The sequence below is a fragment of the Myxocyprinus asiaticus genome, chromosome 28 (genome assembly GCF_019703515.2).
Source record: "Myxocyprinus asiaticus isolate MX2 ecotype Aquarium Trade chromosome 28, UBuf_Myxa_2, whole genome shotgun sequence".
NCBI classification, from domain to species: domain Eukaryota; kingdom Metazoa; phylum Chordata; class Actinopteri; order Cypriniformes; family Catostomidae; genus Myxocyprinus; species Myxocyprinus asiaticus.
The window spans coordinates 9,803,035-9,828,896 of NC_059371.1; the positions used below are offsets into that span (position 1 = coordinate 9,803,035).

At 38.3% G+C, this 25,862-nt stretch overlaps 1 protein-coding gene across 1 annotated transcript; it reads left to right on the forward strand.

The window, feature by feature from the left end:
* The first annotated feature begins 461 nt into the window (after positions 1 to 461).
* Positions 462 to 24,454, forward strand: rbm38 (RNA binding motif protein 38). Its single transcript, XM_051660585.1, has 4 exons — positions 462 to 949; positions 4,312 to 4,435; positions 7,787 to 7,841; positions 22,608 to 24,454. The coding sequence occupies exons 1-4, from the start codon at positions 740 to 742 to the stop codon at positions 22,918 to 22,920; spliced, it is 702 nt and encodes a 233-aa protein (XP_051516545.1). The 5' UTR covers positions 462 to 739; the 3' UTR covers positions 22,921 to 24,454.
* Positions 24,455 to 25,862: the final 1,408 nt, after the last annotated feature.

Here is a 25,862-nt window from a genome sequence, read left to right on the forward strand (position 1 = left end):
AATGTAGGATTAATTTTCTTTAAGCAAAATATAATGGCAAATTATTCTATTCTCTGGATTTTGTTATTGGCCATTTATAAACATACAGTATATCATAATTTAGATCATCTATAAAGCTAGGAAGTAATACATTGCGTTACAGTGGCCAATAGATGGGTAAATCTATGAGTCAAAAGTCAAATCTATTTGTAGAAGTATAAAAGTTTCTAATGCCTAAAATTGTAGATTAAAAGTGCAATTTCAGTTGCATTATAACCAAGGTAATACATTTGAATATGACCAGCAGTCTGTCTTCAAAACTACACTGAAGACTCAACGCCATGATTGAACAGAACAAATGCAGGTGCAATAAATGTAACCTAAAAGGTGAGCATGAAGGCAGGCAGAGGAAGGGTCGATGAACGTCAGTGCTCAGAGATAGGAGGGGTGTAGCTACAGACGAGACTGTACTCAGCATCGCATTGGATGTCGAGGCAGGAAGGTGCGAGCGCTGGACGAGCGTTGAGCTCCTGTAAATGCGCCGCAGTAGTTGAGAGCCCGACAGTCACCTGCCGTCATGGAGTTGTAGTGGAGTACTTTCAGGCTCATGACGGAGTGGAAAGGGAGCCACAGTTGCTTTTACCTCGCTGCCTTCGCAAACAACTTTCGAGTGTCTTGAGAATCGACGTATTTATGTTTATTTATATTTATTTATAACACGCGTGTTTCGTATCTCGATTGCACTGAATTGTACGCCCCGATGCTTTTACATCAGTTCGTGAATGGGACGTTGGAAACGATGTATCCCAGTATTCAGAAAGACACGACTTTCACGAAGATCTTCGTGGGCGGTTTGCCGTATCACACCACGGACGCGTCGCTCCGAAAATACTTCGAGACTTTCGGAGACATCGATGAAGCCGTGGTGATAACGGACCGACAAACGGGGAAATCCAGAGGATATGGCTTTGTAAGTACAAAAACACCGCTCATCCTTGACATAAGTATTGAGTTTATGGAAAGCTTTTCAAATGAATGCGAAGAATACACTTCGATCACTTTTCAAACTCGTAACATTGACACATTTTCAAAGTTGTTGCTTTTAATTGGCCGTCTGAGTTTCTCATTGGCGTATGAATGTAGAAGACTACTGATTTGATCGTTAAAAAAAAAAAAAAAACGCGTCTTGGCGTTATAGCGGGCATCGATATGAATCCCGTTGGTGCGCGTGCGGTCTCCAGGTGACACTGCCAGCGTCGCGTGCTGTTGCCGCAAATCTTTTGTTACAGTTCTGAGGAACAAAAGCCGGCAGAGATCTACAATGGAAACTCCAGCAACACAATGAACTGTATGTTTGTAATGATCTCCGAATGGCCTTTAAGCATATCCTAGCCACTAATGATGATCACTGGCTGCATGGCTTATTATGATCCTTTTTAATAGGCCTGCATGTGTTTCACCTAGTCCGATTTAGTGCTGAAGGATCTTAAATGTAATCCTGAGATATTGCGAGCTTTCAGAGGCACAATATGTTCTCACATATTTGCTCCACAAGTGTGTGTGTGATGTAGAGTCACATGTGGCAGCATAAGTGGATTATTTCTAAACAAGCATATCATCAATTATCTTAGCCTTTTGGGTGAATTTTGAAAGCATGACTTCAGATTTCTGTGTAGTGGCCCCTTTTTAAATACTTTTTCTGAGCTTTGTAAATGGAAAGCATGGTCGGGTCCAAGGGTTTATCTGCTGGGATATGCAGTAAGGCCAACTGAATATGGAGGGGGCTAGAGAAACAGCCTTAATGAGCGGATATGATGGCCTTTATAACACCAAATAAGCATTTGTTTCCATTTCTTATGGTAATGAATGATTACCATATTAATGGTATATGGTATTTACTAAATAGTAAATACTTCAAAGTTCACCGAAGAATACCATGGGACTTGTCAAACACGCACACATTTTTGTGCATTATGAAATTATATCTATTTTTGATTGCAATTTTGGTTATTCTAAATGGTTATTTTTTGTTTTGTTTTTTGGTACTCTTATCACAGCAGAAATACTGCAATGCAATGTTATTGTTTAATTTAAACCAGCATACGGTACATTAAAAACAGTACAACAAATGCAACCATAGTGTATGCATACCTTACAGTTCAAGTAATGCATCATTTTTTAACATTACAGTAATGAGAATGAGATTTGCATTATGGAAATGAGGAAGGGCAATCTGCTTAATTGTTATGAAAACAATGTCGCAATGCGAAAATAAAATAATGATCCAAAAAATATTCTTCATTTTCTATAAACAAAGATATTTTTTCTTTTGAATTTGGTGTGCAATATGATAGATTCACACATATAGGTCTGTTTTTCTCTTTCTCTTTTAGTGCCTGTGTGTTCATTGGTACAGAACTATATTGTGGTTTGCATTCAAAACCAGTTGGAGAGCACAGATAAGACCACACAGTTTCAGTTCATGCATTCTTTTTTACTCATCTGCCAAGATGTAAACATGAACTCGAGATAAACAAGAGGGAGTGAGACAGAGCCGTAAATTAAAAGAAACATGATGAGAGCTTGACAAATTTAGGTGTTTTTGCCATGAATGATAGTCTTTTTAATATACTGGCTGATACACTCCCAATGTGGGAGACCTTGTGTTAATAGCTGTATTCTGGAACAAGAAAAGAAAGAGGGGGGTTGCCAGAGGAGTTCCCAGAAGATTACAACACAACGCTAATTTTTTCCCAACACACTTACTTCTGCTTCTCGCCTCATTTACTAGCCTGGTTTTGTGACTATTGAGATAATAACATGGTCGCGGCTGCGTGTATGTGCGTGCACTTGTTTTGTTCACGCTCGGTCCGAGGCTCTCTCCACACAAGGGCACTCAAGAAAGTAAGCGTGTGGTGTTTAGCTGAGAGAAACCAGATCCCATGAATTCTCTTCCTAACTGCTCTGTTGCTGCTGCTCTGGCTGTATTTCTAGTTCCACAAGCCCCGGGGAACACAGCTGCCACTGGGTCTCCACAGGGTGGGGCGTGTTTGTGTCAGTGTGTCTGTGTTTTTGTGTTTGTTCAGCCACAGCCAGGCAGCAATGAGCAGCTCGCTTTGAGAGCATTTGTCACAGAGACCTAAGCTGTTAAAACAAGTCAGCAGTTTAGTCTGCTCAAATGTTTCACCAAAAACCCTTTGTACTCTCATATGATTGATGACACAAACTATTTTACAACCAAACTTGTGTTGTAGTGATGCCATGCTTGTATTTGTAATATGAATCTGCAATAACTTTCATGTGTTTAAGTTCAACCTATAATTAACCTATTATTTTGAATAATGGCATGACTTTATCAGTTGATTAGATCGAATATATTGCACTCAGTAATGGGGCATCATGTCAGAGTTTTTATTATAAAATCATTGTTAAGAGGTTATTCTAGCTTCTCACATCTTAATGAGTCTTGTGGATAACATAAGTTGTTATCATTAAGCTCTTAACTGGGCTGAATTTATGTAAGTTGATTTATAAATGTAAAAAAAAATAAAAAATACTGTATAAGCTGTTATTTTGCCTGTTGCCAAAGAAAAAAAGACATTTCAAAATCTGTATGACACTCTAAAGGAAACATTCAACCGAAAATTAAAATTATGTTATTATGTACACACCCTCATGTTGTTCCAAATCTGCATGTTTTTTTTTTTTTTTCTTTTTCTATGGAACACAAAAGATCATTTGAAGAACTGATATTCACTGAGTATCCTCCCCTTTTGCCAAAATGTCTAGGCTTGTTTCTTGCCCATTTTCGCATCCAGAACTCATAATGGGAGCGCCAACATTATTGACGGCAAAATGACATTGGTTTTTTGCTGGGGCTGTCATTTTAACATGTTAATTAAATGAAATTATCTATATCAAAAATAATGTGTCATCTGCCAAAAAAATCTGAATAATCGGCATGTCATGCAGCTAATTCAATTAAAAGTTTTAATTGATTGACAGCTGTAGTTTTTGCAAATGTGGTAACTGCCATTTTTTCATTCTGGACGAGAATGCAGGCTAGACACAAGTGCCAATAAAGAAAAGATTTCATAACCACATATGGTGTTGGAACAACATGAGGGTGAGTAAATAATGACATCATTTTTATTCCTGTTATGTTAGAGGATAATCAGAGCCTCGTCTGATTCTGAACTCAGTTTAATGTCTTTTTTGCTTCTTTCTTGCATTCAGATAAGATTATTTTGGCAACAATAGATTAATAGAGAAATGGCCAGTTTTACATTCATATTCTTGTGTCCGTATTTTCTTTGTCTCTTTTCTCCTCAGGTTACTATGCTAGATAAAAGTGCAGCTGAGAGAGCTTGTAAAGATCCAAACCCTATTATTGATGGACGCAAAGCTAACGTCAACCTGGCATACCTCGGGGCCAAACCACGCAGCCCACTGACAGGTAAACACACTTTCAAAATAGGTTCAAACTTAGTTTAGAACCTGTTGTCACCAATTATTCTATCACTTTTAAAGCTGAAGTGTGTCATTTCTGTACCACTCCAACACAAAACACAACTGCAAAATTACTGTTTTTAAAAATTAGCCTGTTTTGAAACAGGTTTCCTGAACACTCCCCCCATCTTCAGTTGGTTGACAAACAAGTAGCCCCGCCCCAAACTCACACCATTGGTTGAGCTGATGTTACTATGTCGGGCTGGCCAGGATCCTCAAACAGAGCAATGTAAACACTAGTCATGTTTCCATCCAAGTTAAGGCGCAGTCACATTTACCTTTCCGTGAGCAAAATACAGTCATCTCAGTGGGAATCCACACAATGGACTTCCGGTGGCAAAGAATTTCCCCTCGCGGAGGTCAAGTTTGGTGAACTTTAACAGGCAAATTCACAGCGTTGACGAAGAGGAAGTTGCTTGGTTTGGCAGTGACCTCTGTGTGGGCAGTGCTTCATACACAGCTGCACTGAATATTCACAACGGACAAGGTTATCATTTTAGCGGCGAGTTTCTTTTTAACTTTACTTTCACAGATTATAAATGTGCAGCATTAAAAAGAGGCTGCTTGGCAATTCGTTTTTTGCTGGTTTCACACACACGCTCAAAATTCAGGCCACACCGCCTTTACCCCAGCAGAATTTCACCATTCAAAGGTAAAAATCTGTTTTTCCATTTAGTGGAAGTGAGGGGGAGTGTTCAGGAAACCTGTTTGAAAACAATAATTATTTTTGCAATTACATTTGGTGACGCTAATGAATAAAAAAATGCACATTTCAGCTTTATGTATTGAATTCTAAATAGATTGCTTTTTGTCTGAAGGTGTTTGAAGTTCCTCTGCCCATCTATGGTAGTGCATTGTGTTGGCAACTATTGCAGCTTTGCTTTTTGACAGTTGAGCAGTGGATGATTCATACTAGCAAAAAAAACTGTATGGCCTCATCACACACATTATATCATAATCATCTTTTGTACTCCCCACAAGAACAGTATAGCCACACACTTGTACAAAAAAAACACTCTCACACTCATACAACTCTGGCTAAGGCACACACAAACTCACACTTATTTTAACAGGTTGTTTGACGAGATAAACCTGTCAAGAAGTTACCACCATCCTACATTTTCATTTATGCATGTGTGTAAATGCCTGTGCAGAAAGTGATATCTGTTCACTCATCATGTCTTTGTGGGCATTCTACCTACAACTTTTGTGTGTGTGTTCTTTGACTAATATGTCAGAAAAGAGAAAGGGTATTGTAGAGAAAACTCACAGCACTTACACCTGTCCTAACACACCATATTCACACAGGAACACAGGATATTGTGGCCTCTGCTCTTGTTCATGTCCAAACATGTCTGAATCTGTAGTCCTGTATCAGTCTGTCTCCCCTCTGCTGTTGCGGCCATCATCACGTGACTAACACCTCAGTTCAACTGCTTTCTCAGCCCCTGCAGGATCATACTGTGTAATGGATAATACATTACTCTTGGAAACAAGTATTGTTCATGAATGAACATATTGAAATATTGTTTTTTGTATATGGGGGATTCTTCAGTGAGGTCACTTGACTTACCTTATTCACATTAGCTCCATATTTGATTTTTGATGTGAATGAAAGTGAGACTGTGAGGATAAATTTACAGTCATTTACTTTAAGATAAGAAATTAGTTATTTGTAGTGGATTACTTTTTGAGTAACTTAACCAATACTTTTTATTATAAAAGGGAAGTTAAAAAGTCTAGACTGGAAGCAATGCCAACATAGTGAAATTCATGCAATAGTAACATTTCAGCACTCTTTAGAAATAAAATAAAGTAATTAAACTGACAGTCAATTTTTTTTAAAACTATTATCTATCCAATAAAACTTGAACAATGTTTTTTTTTTTTTTTTTTTTTTGTCTTTGAAATCAGGCATAAAAATATAAAAATGTTCCCCTAATTGAAGAGTCACCCATACATAAGTGACCCACACAGAGTGAAAAGAGCTCACTTGCTTTTTGAATACAAATAGTCAAAGGCAAGGATTTAGAAAGACATACATTGAATTATGTTCAACTGAAGGTTTCTTCAAAGGGTAAAGTGTGTGTTTATGCAAATGCTGCAGTGCTGTGACTGTGTATGTCCATGTGTGTGGAACGGGCATCCAGGCAAGAGATGTTTCTCGTCAGTGTCCAGGCAGATACACTGTTACGCTGGAGAACAGACAGGCTGGAGTTTTTCACTTCAGTGGTTGCATGAGAGCACAGAGACAGGGAAAGAGGAAAAGAGGGAAAAATTGAGAATGCATAATGGATGAATAGAGATAATGGTTGCCAAATAAAGGCTAAAGGAGTGAGTGTTTGTGAGAAGCACAGAATTATAAATGCATGTATGACAAATGTTAAATACAGAGCAAGTAGAGGGTTCATTGAATGAATCATTTGGGTGTACTACTAAAATTCTGTATGATGTTTGTCTATTTAGACTTAATAAGTGCCTGAGATTAAGCATACAGGATGTGTAGCTTATGTGTTATGTGTTGTGAAAGTAATGAATCCAGTTCTATAATTTGTTGCATCATCTCTATAAAAAAGAGAAACTTTTATATTATAAAAAATAACAAAATATATTCTATTTAATTTGTTCTAATTGTTTTGAAAATGTTACACTATCTGGGCATTTTGTGGATCCAAAATAATTTCAGCTAATTCCTAAATGTGTTAAAGCAAGTATAAATTGCATTTACAGTAATGCTCTTACAATGGAGGTCTATGGGGCAAGGCAAGAGGGCACTGCACTGAGATACATTTTAAAATATACACTGTTTATATGTTAACATGAAGCTAGTGGGATAAAATTGCTTTCTAACCATGCCTGTGCAAACATACAGTATATTCAATATTTCAGCTCCTGTCATGATCGCGTAAAGTCGGTAAACCCAGGAACTTTCGACGTGACATAACTAACCGCAAAGTACTGTTTACATGGAGCAAACTCAACCCACAGGAATTGCATTGGTAATTAATAAAAAGTTAATCGACCTAGAACAGTAGTACCACTGCTAAAAGGTCCATTTAGACAACTTTACATCTCAAATAATGAAATTTGTCACAATGCCTTACCCCATAGGCTTCCATTTGAAGTGTGTTACTGTAAATCCGTTTAACTTCGATTTTACAAACTGCGTGACGAGTCAAAATTATTTTTAGTTGTAATCAACAGCATGCCACAGATGCAGTTGTTAGAGCTAAGTTGTATCAGATAGGTTTTTGATGTCAATCTCTTATGTTTTTTATTTATTTATTTATTGTCACAGGATACTCTAGTGGAGTACAGCAGGTTCACCCAGCTCTGATCCAGAGGCAGTACGGGTAAGCATCTCTTTTCATTCTGCTAATGTCAGGGGTTGAGAGGGTGCAGTTTGTGCTTAAATAACATGAAATCCTACAGCGATTCCTCAAAAATAGCTCTGCCAAATTGCAATTTCATTTAGTGGAAAAACTGTCATTTATGCTTAGCAATCTTGCTTTCTGTGGTGTCTTCTGCTTCTCTCCTCTCTCCTTAAACCCTCTCACTGCTTGTTTAACTCAGTCTTATGACTCAGATTTGAAAGACACAAGCAGTCAGAATAACTTATTTAGTGACGCTACTAACTTTACATTTTTAGTAGGGCAACAGTAGTTTGGCTGTTTCAAAGTAGTGTAGCTTTTCCATTAACAAATGGTGTAGCGTGACCAAATGCTAATCCGCTGCTTTTTATATCGAGTTGTATTGTGTATGCAGCTTGCGCTGAGCAAGCTAAGGGAATAACCAAACACTCTTTCCAAAATGGTCCTCTCTCTCGTACATACCGTTTAGGGTTGCCCACTTTTCGGCACACAAATACTGGAAGCTTTAGCATTTTGAGCACTTAAATATAGGACACTATGACAGTTGGCTTCATTTCTTCATTTCATAAATGTCCCAGCTTATACAGGACAGGTGGCAATTCTAGTAGTGTTGGAAAGTGTGATTCATTCTAGTGAATCAGTTCATGCAAATGGCCCCTTCTCTCATACGTACGTAGCGTTGTGAAGTCTGATTCACTCTATTGAATCAGTTCATCCAAACAGTACTATCTCTCATATGTCATGGTTGAAAGGCTGATTCATTCTAGTGAATCAGTACATCCTAAATGTTCCCTTCTCTCAGCATTGTAAGTCTGATTCATTCTAGTGAATCAGTTAATCTAAACTGTACTTTTCCTCATATATAGGGTTGGAAATTCTGATTCATTCTAGTAAATCTGTTCATCTAAATGTTACTTTTCCTCATATTTAGCATTGGAAAGTCTGATTCACTCTATTGAATCAGTTCATCCAAACAGTACTATCTCTCATATGTCATGGTTGAAAGGCTGATTCATTCTAGTGAATCAGTACATCCTAAATGTTCCCTTCTCTCAGCGTTGTAAGTCTGATTCATTCTAGTGAATCAGTTAATCTAAACTGTACTTTTCCTCATATATAGGGTTGGAAAGTCTGATTCATTCTAGTAAATCTGTTCATCTAAATGTTACTTTTCCTCATATTTAGCATTGAAAAGTCTGATTCATTCTATTGAATCCATTCATCTTAAACTGTCCCTTCTTTCACATGTAGCACTGGAAAGTTTGATTCATTCTAGTGAATCAGTTCATCCTAATTGTCCCCTTCTCTCAGCATTGTAAGTCTGATTGATTCTAGTGAATCAGTTCATCCTAAACAGTCCCTTCTTTCATATTTAGTGTTGTAAAGTCAGATTCATTTTAGTGAATCAGTTCATCCTAATTGTCCCCTTCTCTCAGCATTGTAAGTCTGATTGATTCTAGTGAATCAGTTCATCCTAAACAGTCCCTTCTTTCATATTTAGTGTTGTAAAGTCAGATTCATTTTAGTGAATCAGTTCATCCTAATTGTCCCCTTCTCTCAGCATTGTAAGTCTGATTGATTCTAGTGAATCAGTTCATCCTAAACAGTCCCTTCTTTCATATTTAGTGTTGTAAAGTCAGATTCATTCTAGTGAATCAGTTCATCCTAATTGTCCCCTTCTCTCAGCATTGTAAGTCTGATTGATTCTAGTGAATCAGTTCATCCTAAACAGTCCCTTCTTTCATATTTAGTGTTGTAAAGTCAGATTCATTTTAGTGAATCAGTTCATCCAATCGGTACTTTTCCTCATATATAGTGTTGGAAAGTCTGAATCGTTCTATTGTATCAGTTCATCCTAAACTGTCCTCTCTCTCATATGTACCATTGAAATGTCTGGATGTTTGGATGGTTAATGTAAATAAACAGATTTTAAAAGAAAATGATTCACAGATTCAAATCCCTGCACACCATTTTGGGTCATCTTTATAGCTAAATGCTGCTGCATTACTATGCTTTTGAGATATGTAAATTAGAGTGTATTCTAGTTCTTTGGTTGTAATTAGTGTAAGTTTATGTGTTCAGATTTGATGCTGTCAAAAATGTGATGCCGTCAAAAGTCTTGCTGTTTTTGTGCCAGAAATATACAGCTCTAATTAAATTATATCATCGGTAGTAATATATTTAAAGAAGATTTTGCTTCCTTAAGTGCTTCTATGTTGATAGCTACTGTTTGTTAGCAACTTTTTGTATAGCTCACTACTTTAAAAAAAAAAAAGTAACTTAACTATAACTTAACTACTTTGTAAATTATGAGTAGCTTTAAGCTTGACACGCTACAGTTTCAAAGTGGCTTCCTTAACACTGTAAGCATTTAACATCACACCAACCCTTCCTCAGTGCTGTTTGTCATGCTTTTACAGTGCTGGCTTCTTTATGCACTGTGGTTTATTTTAATCTCTCTGCCCCCTTCCCAAATTCTCTTTCGTTGTCACTCTATTGCTGTTTCTGTATTTTTGACTCTCTTCCTCTTTCTGTATTTCCCTCTCGCTTTCTCTCTGCCAGTGTGTTTCTTTTTCTTTTACTTTCTCTACCCTGCCTCTCTCACTCTCTCTTCCCTATCCTGTTTGACCTGTTTGTCTGTCAGTTAGGTCACCACCTGCCTCAAGTATGCTAACCAAACAGGTGTTATGCAAAACACTGTTTTCTCAAACCTTTATCTCTCATTTCATCTCCTTCTTTGTCTCTGTTTCTCTCTGTCTTTCTTTCTCTGTACATATCTATCTTGTTCTATATCCCACCCACACACACACACACTCTCACAAACATCCAAGTCATATTTTTTATCCTTTATATACAGCAAAGACAAAGTTACTCTCAAATCATCATGCTCTGTCTGGACTGTAATATATGTCTTACACTGGACCAAAGGGCTGGTTGGTCTTCTTGTCCATACCTGTGGTAGCCTATATAAACTTACTATGTCTAAGTATGATTGTGGTGTTTGAACTGGGGTCTTGTACCCATTGTGGGTCTAATTTGCATTGTAGGCTAATAGCGCTACTGATTAACCTTAAAAGTGAACTTCCTCTTTGAGACAGCCATGGCTATCAATCAATAGATTTTTTTTAAGTATTAGAGCTGAACTTAACAGCACTTAAGTAATGTAAATGCCACAGGTATACATGATGACATACAAACATACAAGTCCTAATGCAATATGTTACCAAAGAATGTCTATTTAAGCATTGGCTCACAGTTAGCATATGATGCTAATGTGGCCCTGTTTACATCTGGTATTAACAAGCATCGCAGGTGCGTCTCCTGTGACCACTTGTGATTGGATTTATTACAGTTGAACTAACATTGAAGCAGTGTGATAATGTTATTATCACACTGTAATATGTAATATGATTATAAAATTATTAGTTACTGTAATCACCTTTTTAATACAAATGGTAGTATAATGCATTGCATTTTAAATGATTGTAATCATATTACAGTGGTCTCTATTTTTGTGATCACGCTACGCGCAGCGACCGTGCGTTACACATTATCCAATTTTCGCAAGAGTGCTAATTCTAGGCACAATTTTCGTGCCAGCGCAAGTGGCCATTGGTGGGAGTATTTGCGCTGTGGGTGTGTTGTGGGTATATTGTATGTAAATGAAGTGACACAAAGCACAATTTGCTATTTTCCTGAGAACTGCGCTAAGAACCACATCTAATCTCAACGCAGTCTAAAATCAGTTCTTGCGTTTGTAGTTTAGGGATTCCACCAGCAGATGAAATCAAAGAGTTATCAACCACTTTTAATACTAGCCATGATTTGTGTGTCAGTAGATCAATATTAATAATAATTAAAAAAAAAAAAATTATTATTAAGTTTATTTTGTATAGTGCCTTTCCAAAGCTCAAGGATGATGTACAGAAATTAAACATAAAACATTAAACAGAGAAACACTTAAGAATTTTACATTACAAAACAATGAACAATGGGAGAGAAGCAAAGTATATTTCAAGCAGGTGTAACACGAGCGAGCAGGATGAAAGCCAACAGTCCCAAAGGCCGATAGAGAACATATACAACACATCACGGTCCGGAGCAGCGTAGGCGACAATACTGTCACAGAGCAGGGGATGCACTGCATACAGCCCATTTACACACCCAAATTCTAATAAATAGGCTGTCTTCATTTATATCGACGTTGCTTGACAGGGGATGGAATATACTGTATAATATGATGCAGATGGCGCAATAACCGGAGAAGAGCCTCCGGATTAAATTGCATTTAACCCAGCCCATTAGCGCTTTGCACATGCGATTTCACCAATCAGCTCGCCTAGACTTAGTGCATGCTCACATGAAAATATCAAAACTTCATGGCCATGGCTACTGACTTTGCACATATGCATGACGTATCGTATAGTGCTGCGCTTAATGAAAATTCGCTAATCGTTTACTCACACTCAAGCCATCCAGTAAAGTAATCTGATTACAATTTTAGATAAATAGTAATTTGATTACTTTTGGAGGAACTTACCTGACACTGCTTTGAAGTAACTAAAGAGTTTGTCAGTTCTAATCTTAAGAATACTGACTTGGATGTGAGACTGTTCACTCTTAATAAAACATCCATTGTCAGTTTTGTTTTATATCAGATGGATGTTGTGTTATTACTGGACAGACAGTTGGTCACACATATCCTTGATGGTGGAAACAGGCAATAGTTTAGAAGCCCATTTGAGGCCACTGCTTTCGTTTTGGGTTGGCACTCATGCAGTCTTTTGGCTGGCATTAAAGAGATTTTTTTTTTTCATCTGGAGAATAGGGTGTTGGGTGATTTCCTGAGGTAGGAAGTGTTGGCAGGGTGCTAGAGGTGGGGATTAGGAAGGTGGAGAGTGCCACTTTCAGACCCCCTGTGATTGGGGGTTGGGTGTTGGCTAGCAGCATTGTAGGAGGTCCTGCAGATTTATTAGGAAGCTGGGCTCTGCTGATTTAGCACAATGAGGATCAAACTACTTGAGCATCTGATAACACATACACACAGACACACCCTTGTCTCGCTTAGACTGTCGGCTTGCCACTTCCTCCTCTCTCTTCATTTAATTATTGCTCAGATGAGGTTAGGGTTCCTAGTGTTTTACGCTAACTCCCCATGAGCCCCAAAATTGGCCAGTTATGAAGTTTTGTGACTACTGTGCTGACAGATAAATGTCTGCTTTGTCATAGGTTATGCTTTGGCAGTATGTACTAAGGTATCCCAATAAAGCAATATTAATTTAATGCATCGGCCAGGTCGATCAATGGGCTGATATTTAGACATTTTGAGATGATCTGCTTCATCTGATAATTTTGTCTGCTTGGCCTTAGAAATAAAGAGCTGTAGAAGGGCAGTTGGCATGAAACAGAGGGGTCTGCTGCAACACCCTGGATGATTGTTCTGATTGGTCAGTTACAAGGGCGCCTTCCTTTGACATTATTGGTCTGAGAGTGTATTATTTTGTCTTGTTTTATTATATTATTAACTATACACTTAATTAAATGTCATTAGTGCACGCTGTTGCCATCCAGATCACTGCTGAAGCGAACGTGGATGAGTGCACTGTCACGTTATACATGTTACTCAGCGCTGGTAGAGATGGACCGGATGGACCAATCATAGTTGTTTATGATTACAGGATAGGGCATTTTATCTAATCATTTTATCAATAGTGATTGCATGGGTAGATTGCCATGTGTATCTTAGGTACTATTCTTTTGATTTAATAGATTTAAACAAACATACTTCTACTTTTTGTGTGCATATGTCCCCATTAAGATAAAAAAACATCTTGAAATTTGAATAAGGCCCAAAAGAGGATTTGGCTTTTCAAGCTGATAAACACCCCCTAGAGAAGGACTCTGTTGATTCTTACATGCCACAGTTATTAGCCAACAGTATTTGCTGCCCAATATGCTTGGCCTACTAACCACAGTGGTAGTTCCCCCATTTCAAAAATTTACTGGCAGCCTTATTCTATTTCAATTTTATTTATTTTATTTTGAGGAGAGTTTTGTGTAAAATAAGTGTGTATTTAATTGTCACAATTTTGTGAATGTCTCATATGCTATCACTAAATTGCATACTACAGCAACGTTTGTCAAAATGATCGCTTGCCAAATGTTGGCTGTAGATGCAGTACACTTGAAACACGTCACAGAACAAAACAATAATTATCAATCTATCTGAATCATCATGGTAAAAGGAGTGGCGGATGTTTGATTCTCCCATATATAGTCTCTCCATGATTTGAAATGAAGTGTCCATAACTGTCACGCAACTAACGCTTCTTTACGAGTAAAAAGAAAAGACCATTCATCAACATGCGTATGCTGAGGCCAGTTATGGTCTTAAGCTGGCTTATACCTGCATGATGGACGAAGCTGAGCTACAATCACACTGTGTACAATCATATTGTGAATATTACCGCTGTCTTTTATATTAGTCTCCGTGTTGTTAACCTGTCACGTTCATTTGGAGCGTGCCACACACGTGCAGCTGATCAGATTGGGAGCGGCATTATGACAAGCACTATGAATTATTTTTCTCTTCCTTATTCAGCCTTTGGTGGATTTACAACTTATCTAACTATAGCGTTTGCAGTATGTTTCAAAACTTGATTTCTCAGTTTAAAATAAAAAAATCATGTCAAAACGTAAATTCGAATTAATGGGAAAAATCTGAAAAACTGCCCATCCCTTCTTCTAAAACATTTCATACAGCCCATTTACACTACCAAATTCTTATGAATGGGCTGTCTTCTTTATATTGATGTTGCTTGACAAGAGTGGAATATAATAGGATGCAGACGGTGCAATAACCGGAGAAGAACCTCCAAATTAAATTGAACTTGACCCAGCCCATTAGCTCTTTGTTCACGCAATTTCACCAACCCACTTGCACCTAGACTTAGCGCATGCTTGCACGAAAATGTTGAAACTTCATGGCCATGCCTTCTTAACTTTGCACACATTATGTATTGCATAGCACTTTGATTAACAGTAGCACTCTTAAAAATACGGCTCTGGTTCTCAAGCTGCATTAAAAACAACTTTCCCCACACTTTATGAACATAATCTTACCTGTGCACAGATGCTTTTGTCACTGGCCTGCAGTCCTCCACTGGAGTTTGCAGTGCCATGAATAATGGTTTCACTTATGCGTGATATTTCACTTGTGCTTCAGTGATATTTAAATTTCACCATACAAAGACTTTTGTTAAACGTCCTGTTTGATTTATAAATAGATTATGTTTAAAGAATGTCTTTTTCCATTTAAGGAGAAACGCATGCTCCGATCTTTGGACTTCAGGGACTAGCCACCCTGCTCTCTAGATATTGAGATCAGCCATTTGAAAAGCCCTATCACTAGACTACTTGTAACGACACTACCACCTATATCTTAGTGCAGCATCAGCATGTGATTTCAGAGACTGTTTATCTTTGTACATTGTCAAAGACTCAATGCAGGTTGTCCATTAGTGATTGAGTGATTCCACTGTTTGTTTCTGTGTTTGTTGGGTAAGAAATGACCTTTAAAAAACCCTCTGTGTGTCTCTTCCTGTCTCTGCCCCCCAACAGCTGGGACTGCTAAAAGTGATATTCTCCTCTGGGCATGGAGGCATGAGCCAAGATTATTCGTCCTCTCGATATGTCGTCATAATTTGCTCTCCCTTCCTTGCCTCTCCTTTTCATTTCTCTTTTGTCTTTCCCTTTGTGATTCTCTCTGTTCTTTGTCATTCTCATGCACAGACAATTTTAAAAAGACTTTCGGATCTCTGAAACAACAGAACCACCCAAATCAACTTCTGACTAAAATAGTGTATTTTTATCTTTTTTGTCTTCTGTAACCCCACAGCCTCATCAGTAAGGATAAATAACCACTACATTGACACCAAACCAGAAATGCGTGGTTTTTAACTCACATTATACTGCATATACCATTTAGCATTATCATTAATAGTTGTTATTATTATGTTTATTAATTCAAGTCATTTTTAACCAGTTATGGACCAATTTATTGACCATATTTATTTTCAGATAGGTTTTGGTGAATTTTTATAAATCTTTGCACTCGAAAGTGTACCTCTTATTTTCTATCATTAAATTGTGTATATTTATACAGAATGTACACATTACATTTTTTGTTTCTTTCATTAAAAAGGAATTGACAAAATCATGAGATTAATCAAGTTATTTGTGTGTGTATATATATATATATATATATATATATATATATATATATATATATTATTTTTTTTTTCTCGCTCTCTCTTTAATAGGTTTAACAAAGCACATTCAAAACTTATCGTAGTACCCCCTGGACCAAAAGATGCTAAATATGACTTTCCCAGTAGAGGTCTGCACGGGCCTTAACCCGAGCCCGACCCGTACCCGAGACTGATCACTGATCATGTCAGATTTGAGAAGCCTGAAACTGAAATCCCTCACCCTCACGATGTATGTCAGCATTGTAGACAACATTTGTAACAGTATAGAAACCGTAAATATACAAAGGCAGTAAACATAACACGGCACGGCGGGCTCTCAGCAAACCAGAGTAGACGGGAAAAAAACATTAGCTTACCGTTTATCAAGCGTGGAATCGTTGCTTGGTGCAGAACAATGTGGAATCATGTGTAATAGTAACATGAAGTCCTCTTTGCTGCCTGAACTTCTTCAAAACGTCTATTTTTTTACACATGCACTTAAAAGAAGCTAGATGCAGCGCAACAAATGAAACAAAATGCAGATGTTTCAAGATGCAATTTCTGTTTTTTAACTTGACAGTGACAATGTGTCTAATAAAATGCCGGTCCTGTGCGAGACACTGTGCAACGGTCAAGACGTCCATCCAGCACACATTCATTAACGAAAACAATTGAAAAACAGTGCAGATGAGCAAAACACATTCATTGTGAACAGCCCCTAATGATACGTGTTGACTAGAGCAGAAGAAATATGCTCAAAGCCGCTCACAACAGCAGCTGCCATTTTGGGACGTGGTACAGCAAGTGAGAATTTATGTTTTTAGTTCAAGAGCAATTACATTACCTTAAATATGCACGATTACAGTTGGAAAGATGCAGGCTTCAGGTCCGAATGCCCAAAGTGTATAAACATTGTTGATTTATTACACTTTTACTTACCCAGCCACAGTATTGCCACAGTGAATGCATGCAGTCATCATTTGAAATCAGTTTGAAGTCTTAATGAAAAATAATCATGCGACTAAAGCACTGAATCCAGCAGAAACTTAAGCACAATTGTAATATGTTGAAGCACTTATGACAGACATCACTGCTTCAGGTCATAGTGGTTGGCTGATGGCCGGCGTTTTTTGCTCCTCATCTGAATAAACTTGAGCATTTCTCAACTTTTTGATGCTCTAGGCCATTCCCAACACTTGCTCTGTGCCGCTGTAAATCCCTCTCGTGTGTTTAACATCCACTCAGCTCCCCTCACCACCTGCAAATGTTGTCCATTCACGAGTTGCACCAAACCCCTTAACAAAACCCTTTGTTCTAATTGTAAGGGAATTATCACTAAGGGTTTTCTTAACTTAAGGGGTTTGGTTTTAAATAGTTACTTAACCCAAAAATTTAAATTCTGTCATCATTTACTTATGAGGGTGTCATGTCGTTCCAACCAGTATGACTTTCTTTCCTCTCTGAACACGAGATTCTCCATAAAATGAGATTGAATGGTGACTGAGGCTGTCAGTTCTTAACATTCTGTGTAAAATCAAGAGAATTTACCATGAAAAAAAGTCAGATGGGTTTAGAACAATTTGAGGATGAGTAAAAGTTCACAGAAATGTCATTGTTGGCTTAACTACCCCTTTAACACTCAAATTATCCTGATAAATGTACTCAAACACACACAAAGTCATGCACCATAATTCAGCTAATTTACTGCAATTGCTTTGCCCTACTTTGTCAGTCCTCACACCCTTGTCAACTTTGGTCTTCTTTATTTTGCCCCATCTCTCTTTCTCTCTCCCTCCCTCCTTGTCTCACTCAATCCCTCTATTTCCCTATCTGCATTAGGGTTTGCTAGGATGAATAGGGTCAGTAAGGACGGCCAACTCAGTTGATTTGCCTACTCCACAAAGCCACTGTCAGTCCCCATAAATCATTCTTCAGCCCAGGACGGCAACAAGGGAATGGCAGGGGAATGACACTGCAGCTGCGTATGTGTGTGTGATATTGTATGAAAGGAAGTGTGTGTTAGGTTTGAGAATGTTCCAGGCTTTGTATTTTAAATATTTTGAGCTTGGTGTTGGTGGTCCCTGTGGGGTCCTCTGTGTTTTCACAGGGCATAAAGAAAAACAGTACTTCATGGCTTTGGTGTATGGATAGCCTGAGCTGAATTCTCTGTGTTTGTGGGTAGTAGCCTCAGGTCTCTCCCTGCAGTTCTTGTTTTCTGTAATGTTTGGCCATGATATCATCAGGCAGAGATCATAAGAGACATTAATGGGGTGAGTGAGCAGGTCAGTTTGCAGAAAGCAGTATCTGTACTTAGAATCCATCATGCTTTTTCTGTTCTACTTGTTGTAGAATGGTTACATACATTAGACTTAGTGGTGTTTGCATCACTATAACTATTGCTCATACTTAAGTGTAGGAATTTGAAAAAAAACCCTAACCCCAAGTATTAAACTTTGTTATATTCTTCTACCTGCGTGTGCCAGCAAAGAGGCACCTCTTCAAAAACTCATCCGGGTTTGCATTATGTTTACATTCCACTCGAAAGAATAAATCTAGAAGAATTGCTTGTTGAAAAGTATTTCATTTAAAGAAAAGTATTTTTCACCTGCAAGCGATATATTCCTCTGGCTGACAGGCTTGAGTGCTGTTCCCTAACAGTGCTCACTGAGACTGATTTTGTTCAGTGTGAAACTCGTGATGCTTGGCTCTAGCTGCTTGCTTTCATTCTGAAAGCCGAAGCCGCTCTCTCTCTCCTCCCATTAACGCTCCCCTGTGGCTCCCGAGGGACCATATGAGTTAGACGCGAGAGGATGGGATATAGAGCACGGAGATTTTAAGAGGGTTATCGCAGACTCAAGCCTTGTTTGCCTCCTTTCTTTATCTGTATTAAGCAGTTTGCCCATTCCGTACGAGTGCTGTGTATAGCCTGGGCGAAGCCCTCACTGACATTGATTTGTAAACATGGCGAACACATGAAACTCAAGACGCTTCGCTCTTGGCTCACTTTTCGTTCTGAAAGCCGAAGCCACTCCTCTGTTTTCCCACTAATGCTCCTCCCCTTCCAGAAGGACCGTATGAGTGAGAAGCATGAGGATGGGATACAGGGCATAGGGATTTTAGGATGGTTTTTCGCATGCTCAAGCCTTGCGTGCCTCATTTTCTTTATCTCCAGATAAAGCGGCTTCGCCTAAACGTAATGATCTGTGCCCCACAATCTGCGTGCATGATACGATCATGTTCAGCGGAGATGAAAGGGATGCCGGCTGAGCTCTCATTAGTCCCCTTAGATGAGACACTTGCTATTTGTTTTCCCTTAAGGGTGGGAAAAAGGGCAAAGTGGTAACTGAGATGGAGTTGCTTGAGGTTTTCACTTGAGTCCTAAAAACAGCAGTCCAATCTACCATGTGTGACAAGGTTCAAGCAGCAGAAAACCCTGCTGTTAAAAAAAAAAAAAAGGAAAAAAAAAAGGAAAAAGGTGTTCACCATGTCAGTGCGCCTTCAAGCTTCGCCTCCGGTTCTGCCCTTTCCAGAGTTGCACATTTTTTGACTTGACATTCTCCCTATTTAGTGAGAGTTCAGATCTCTAGTGCAGCTGCCTTTGCAGTGCTAATGAAAAGCGCCATGTCCACGGATTGGCACTCCGGTCACCAAGATCTCTGCCCAGGAAATTGGCAGGTCTATGGGCGGCCTGGTGTCAGTGGAATTACACCCCTGGATAAAATTTTCAGAAATTCACTTCTCGCTTCGCTGCTGTTGTAAGCCATTATCCACAGTAACACACAACAGTTAGCCCTATTTTTGCTGTTGTTGATGCCATGCCAGAAGTTGGTCTTTGTCGCAATACAGAGATTTTACATGTCATCTAAACAGCCCTCTCAATTTCCCTGCTGTTGCAAGCCAGTAAAGAGTTTGTGGCATGACACAGGTCACACAGGTTCGGTACCTGCCAGAAAACTGCCGTGTCATAACACAGAGAGTTTGGGAGTCTTCCTGTCACCCCAAACAGCCTTCTTGATTTCCCTACTGTTGCAATCCGGGAACAAGTTTGTGGCATGACACAGGTAATTTCGGTACTTCTTTTACTGTTGTATATGCCATGCCAGAACGCTGTCATGTATTAATACGAACTTAAGACCTTGTTGTATTCTGAACTTAAGGCTCTTTAATTGGACACTTATAATTCAAGATAATTCAAAATAGTACTCAGAGACAGATTTGGTCTCATGTCTGTCCACTGGACTGGTTGTGTCAAATGATTGGCAGACACATATGTGCAGATCCTCTTGCTACAGGCCATTCTTGAAATTCACCTTCGAGGGGACTGCATTCCAATTCAAGATCCTACCTTTCAGGTTGTCCTTGGCCTTCACAAATCTACGAAATGTGTAGATGTGTCGTTCGATCTGTTGAAGCTGAGCGGTGTCCGCAATGCTTCAAAGATTGGTAACTGATAGCTCAATCGAAGGTACAAGCGTGCATTCACAAAAGACCTGTTGCTAGCGCACTGGAGCCTCAAAGATAACTGGATAAAGAGTGTGAGAGACCCAGTCATTAAGTCTCCTTCTTGGGAATGAAACTCGAATCGGTAACCATGTCAGCACCGATCCGATAAATGTGTTCTGCCTTTTCTTGTACACTTGACAAGGTTCAAGCCCAGGGAGAACCCTTCCATTGCATTGGTGCCAGCGAGTTTTATGGCCACTGCAGCTGCTGTCATAATGCTAGGCTTGCACCAGATGAGAACCTTAAAGTGCAGAAGAAAAAAAACAAAAGACGGGGGTCCCTCATCACGTGTGGCATCACGGTCATCTTCACCTCATAGTGATGTGTCGCTATTAAGCTGCACTAACTACTGTGGAGAACCGAGTTTATCGGAAAGGTATGACACTCTTTAAGAAAGGGAGATGCACTGTGTTGCACTGCAGACACGTCCAAGGTTACATAGTAACCGAGAAATGTTTATCATTGTTATAACAACATCATTCTCTATGTTTTATATGTACTTTAAAAGTTTGATTTCAGTCGAACTAAAGTAATCATTTGTCATGGAAATGCTTTAGTCAGTTTTTGCTTAGTCAGACTAATAGACCAAGATAAGTCGATTGTAGCTCGACTTCATCCAGTATGTATTACACGTAAATCAGGCCATAACTGGCCTCGGCGTTGTGTGCGTGTTAAGTATGATGAATGGTCTCCCTTCATTACTTTAAATGCCCATAATAACGTGTTACAGACGTGACAGTTAAGGGCGCTTCATATTAAATCATATGGATATCAATGGGAAAATTGACCATGATGATTCAGATAGATCGCTGATTATTGCTTTGTATCTGTGACATGTTTCAAGCTGACTGTAGCCAACATTAAAGAAGCTTTGTGATTTGAATTGTCCTATGTTCATCTAATATTGACACTGCTCAGCGTGTGCTGCACAATCGAGAGGGCCACTCACTCACTCTGGCTGAAGCAGTGAATGCAGACCAAAACACAGCATATTGCGATTACAATCTTAATAATTTGTGCAGCCTTAAAGGATACCATACTAATGTCTCAAAAGGTCAAAGTCAGCAGGTTTTCAAAACGTTTTTTCTTTTTCCATATCCATTTTTGTCATGTCTGTAATCCAAGTTCATTTTCTGATCTAAACTGGAAAACAACTTGAAAATGTTCTAATGCTGGAGTTTATCTGAAGGGGTTTATGATTATACATACAAATGGTTTGATGTATGTGTAATGAGTACTTTCTAAAAGAAGTTACATTTCACGTGTAGACTGCAAATGTCATGTCTTTAACACTGGAATTGCTCTAAGGTGACACGAGACATCAAATATTTGATTATGCATTGTGCCATGTTTACTTGAGCAGACAGATGAACACAGTAGCTCGATTATTATGGTGCATTTAAATGTACTGTTTGTTTCTATCCATTTAACTTTTCTACTTGATTTTATGACTTTTCACAGTTACAACGATTTGATTTTCTTTAGCGATTAAATTCAAAGTAGTTGAAAAATCCAATAAACTTATCTATGCAGTTAATTTTGGCACCACTTTTTTACTTAAAAAATTATAACAACAATTAAACATCACTTTTTAATTTTAGTGGATGTAACATTTTTCAGTGTAGTGGTCGACTGTGTTTTTTAAGGGCTGATATACCGCTACTGATATCTACAGAGCAGGGTGGATGATGGCCAAAACAATAAATGCTGATACTGTATACCAATGACAAATTTAATACTATATAAAATATATTTAATATCAATACAATTTAATAGTGGCAAATAAGTTTTATGCAAATGTACAAATACTTATTTTACACTCTAAATATACAAAAACATATTTGAAAACAGAAAATGTGCACTGTCCATTGACAAGGCTATCAGTAGGTTTTGGAACGGACACTAGGCAAACCACTTCTGTTAATTGGCCGATACATTAGTCTGACTAGTATAAACCATATAATTAATAGTTAACTCTCTCTCTTTCTCTTTCCAGGCTCAGCCAGCCATATGTTTACCCTCAGGCCTTCCTGCAGCCCAGTCTGGTTCTTCCGGCTCAGGTCACCTCCACCGCAACGATCCCTTACTTTGACTTCAGCTCTGCCTACACCCAGTATGCCTCCTCGGCCTTCGAGCAGTACCCCTATGCCCCCTCACCAGGCTTCCTGAGCTATATGTACCCTCCAGGCACCCCTGGCCCTTCCTCCACCAATTCAACCCCCATTACCACCCCCCTCTCGGTCGGAGGCGCCCCCACTGCAACCTTCATCCAACTCCCTCCTCATCAGCTTCACACTGACCGCCTGTAGAACAGGGGCTGACTGAGTATGCTGAAATTGCACTAGAACATCATCATTATGGGACAGGGAATTGTGAGATCATCAGCCTGTGACCAGTGAGCTACAGAGTATACACTGGGGTCTCATTTAAAGGGCTTCAAGTTTTTCTTCTATTTGTGATCCCTTAATTTAAGATTTTTTCTCTGACAGGTTACTGTTGTTATTATTATTATTTTCATTATTGGTAGAAGATTGTTAAATAACCAATATTAGATGATTGATGAGAGTAAATGGTGGATTGCAAGGATTGTACAGCAGTTGGATCAAGAGAACGATAACATTTCACAAGGTACAGTGATGTGAAATCAACTGCTTCATACAGTGGCGCCAAAACATATTTAGACTCTTAAGCGGCACTTAAAAATGTATGAATGTCATTGCAATATACAGGGCTGTTTCTGAGCATATGGGGACCCTAAGCGAAATCCTACTTGGAGAACCCCGCCCCCTCCCCAAACCCACCAACTTCGTACATCCACTAAAATCACCTTGACACAAGTTGAATAAAAGTCTTTGTAAAAAATAACTGAGAATATACTTCATGCATTCTTAAGTGTTGCTCAAGTGCCCAAATACTTTGTGGGTACACAGTATATTAGAATGCCAGATTCATTGGAGGCATTTTCTGTAAGTGTGCTGAATGGTGTTATTTCACAAACACTGCAGTGTGTTCGAGAAACACGGCAAATCCATAAAACTGAAACCTCTGCAGGAATATCTGTTAAGCACAAAGCCTTAGAGACTATTTCCTATTTCTTTCCTTTACATAGCTGTTCTTTTAAAACAAATGTGCTTCCCTCCGGTTGACCAAAATCATGTGAATATTTTTAACCAGACTTTTTTCCAATATCTTTTCTAGAGATGTAGCATTTCAAGCGGATATATAATTCTTCTTATCTCTGTGTACTGCCTCAATTTCCATAGTTTCACTGTCCTTAAGATTCCTTGCAATCTTAAGTAGCTAGTTCCACATATATTATAATGATGTTAATCCAGAATCCAGTAATACATTGATTTGAGAGTCACTGTAGCATGCTTGTGATTATAAATATGAGGAAATGGACATTGAAAAATTTAGTATTAATAATTTTCTGATTCAGTCTCAACCGTGATGCTTTTTAGATCATGTTTAGGCCTATACTTCATATACTAAAAGGACAAAAGAAAGAGTATTGTGTTGTTTAAGTGAAAAATGTCAGTGTAAACTCTGTTGGTGGTTGCTTTGGGTATTGCTTCACAAATGACACTACAGGACAAAATGCCAGCAGGAACATACAAGACAGAACATACAGGAAGACAAAAGAGTCAGTCTTGATTGAGTGGACGTTCGGACAGCAACCAAGAGGACATATCGCCAGGACAATCTGTTCGTTTTGACAAGAACAGTGTTGTAATTATCTGCCCTGAGACCATTTCAATAACTCAAAATCTGAAAAGACCTTAAAATTAAAGCCATAAGACCAGAACATGCATAACAATTAATAAATTAATTTTCAAAACTGAGCTTTATTGATGTGGTTCTTTGGATGGCGAAGAGTATGTACATAAGAGTCAGAAATTAAGGGGTGCTCGAGTTTATTTTGGGGTCGCGACCCACCCAGTTAGTTGTAGCGATAGACTTCGTAGATAGAAGAGTTTTTTTTTGTTTTGTTTTTTTTTTCCACACCTGGACACTTGTATTCTGAAGCAGCTGTGTACTGCCACATCTCCATTGTTAATGTTAAAATGGCTTGCCATACTTCTACTGTTTTCAACTCATCAGTTTTTTTTTGTTTGTTTTTTTTTTTTGGAACTTGCTTTCTTGTCTGCAGACAAATTCTTTGAGAAACACGGCACTTAAGATATAATAACCAATGGCAATTTAACAAACATTGTTGGGTGATTCAGTGGAAGAGCTGGAGTGATTCCAACAGTTCAAAAATGTGCATACAAACCTATGCAAATTTAGGGAATGGGGAGCATTTCAGAGAGCATACAGGGCTTTATAGATTTTGTGCATAGGCAAACTATCAGTATGGAAACTACGGAAGGTTTTATACATGATGCATGAGGCCTCAGACCTCAATCCAAATGAGCACCTGTGGAACAAATTTACAAACAGTCCCCAATCCAAACAGATGAAACTTACATGCACTATCTATTGTGAGATGCACCCATTGTCTTGTCCACCATTTGCAATTTGAAGAAAAAAAAAAAAAACAGTAGGCTATTGGCAGATGAACACATTTACAGTCTGTTTTTAGGGAAAAGCCATATATACCAGCAGGTGTGTCCTGCACCTTTTTGACTAGAAAAAACCATGAAACTATTAGATATATGGGTGTGGTGTTACACAAAGGTCTTCTGACAGCACTGTTGCTCGTTGCCTGTGCAACAGACATCTAAAGCTGTTGTTAATATAATCATATCATTAATTAATTGAGTTATCATTTAATCATTTCTTGAATTAAATGTACATTTCAAACCTTATTATTCATCAACCTAAATTGTGTGGAACCATTCAATCTGAATTCATATTCTATTACTATGGCAATCCCTTAAATTAAAATAAAGGCATCGACATATGTAGCATATATTAATAGTGCTTTATTTAATTCATAAGTTTACCTTTCAGATGTATCTCGTTGACTGGTGTTCTGTTATTTGATTGGTCTTTCATTATTCAACTATTCTACACAAGTAAATTGTCAAAATGCATAATTTTGCATAGAATATTTAATTTAGTCCTTTGAACTAATGACACCATTTTCAAAAAAATAAAATATTAGAAATGATATCAGATGTATTTAATGCAGTTTGTAAAAAATCTGATTTGAAGAAGCCTTGCTGTTAAGGGGGCCTACATGTTTTCATTGGCTATACATTGTTTTTGTGTTTTCTTGTGGTCTAATTGTTCTTTAAGATCATTGGTG

Bases quoted from the DNA above. Each gene is read 5' to 3' on its own strand.
- rbm38 (XM_051660585.1), top strand. From the start codon at position 740: ATGCTTTTACATCAGTTCGTGAATGGGACGTTGGAAACGATGTATCCC. The intron at 950-4,311 runs GTAAGTACAAAA...TTTTCTCCTCAG, and splicing joins AATCCAGAGGATATGGCTTT to GTTACTATGCTAGATAAAAG. The intron at 7,842-22,607 runs GTAAGCATCTCT...TTCTCTTTCCAG, and splicing joins CTGATCCAGAGGCAGTACGG to GCTCAGCCAGCCATATGTTT.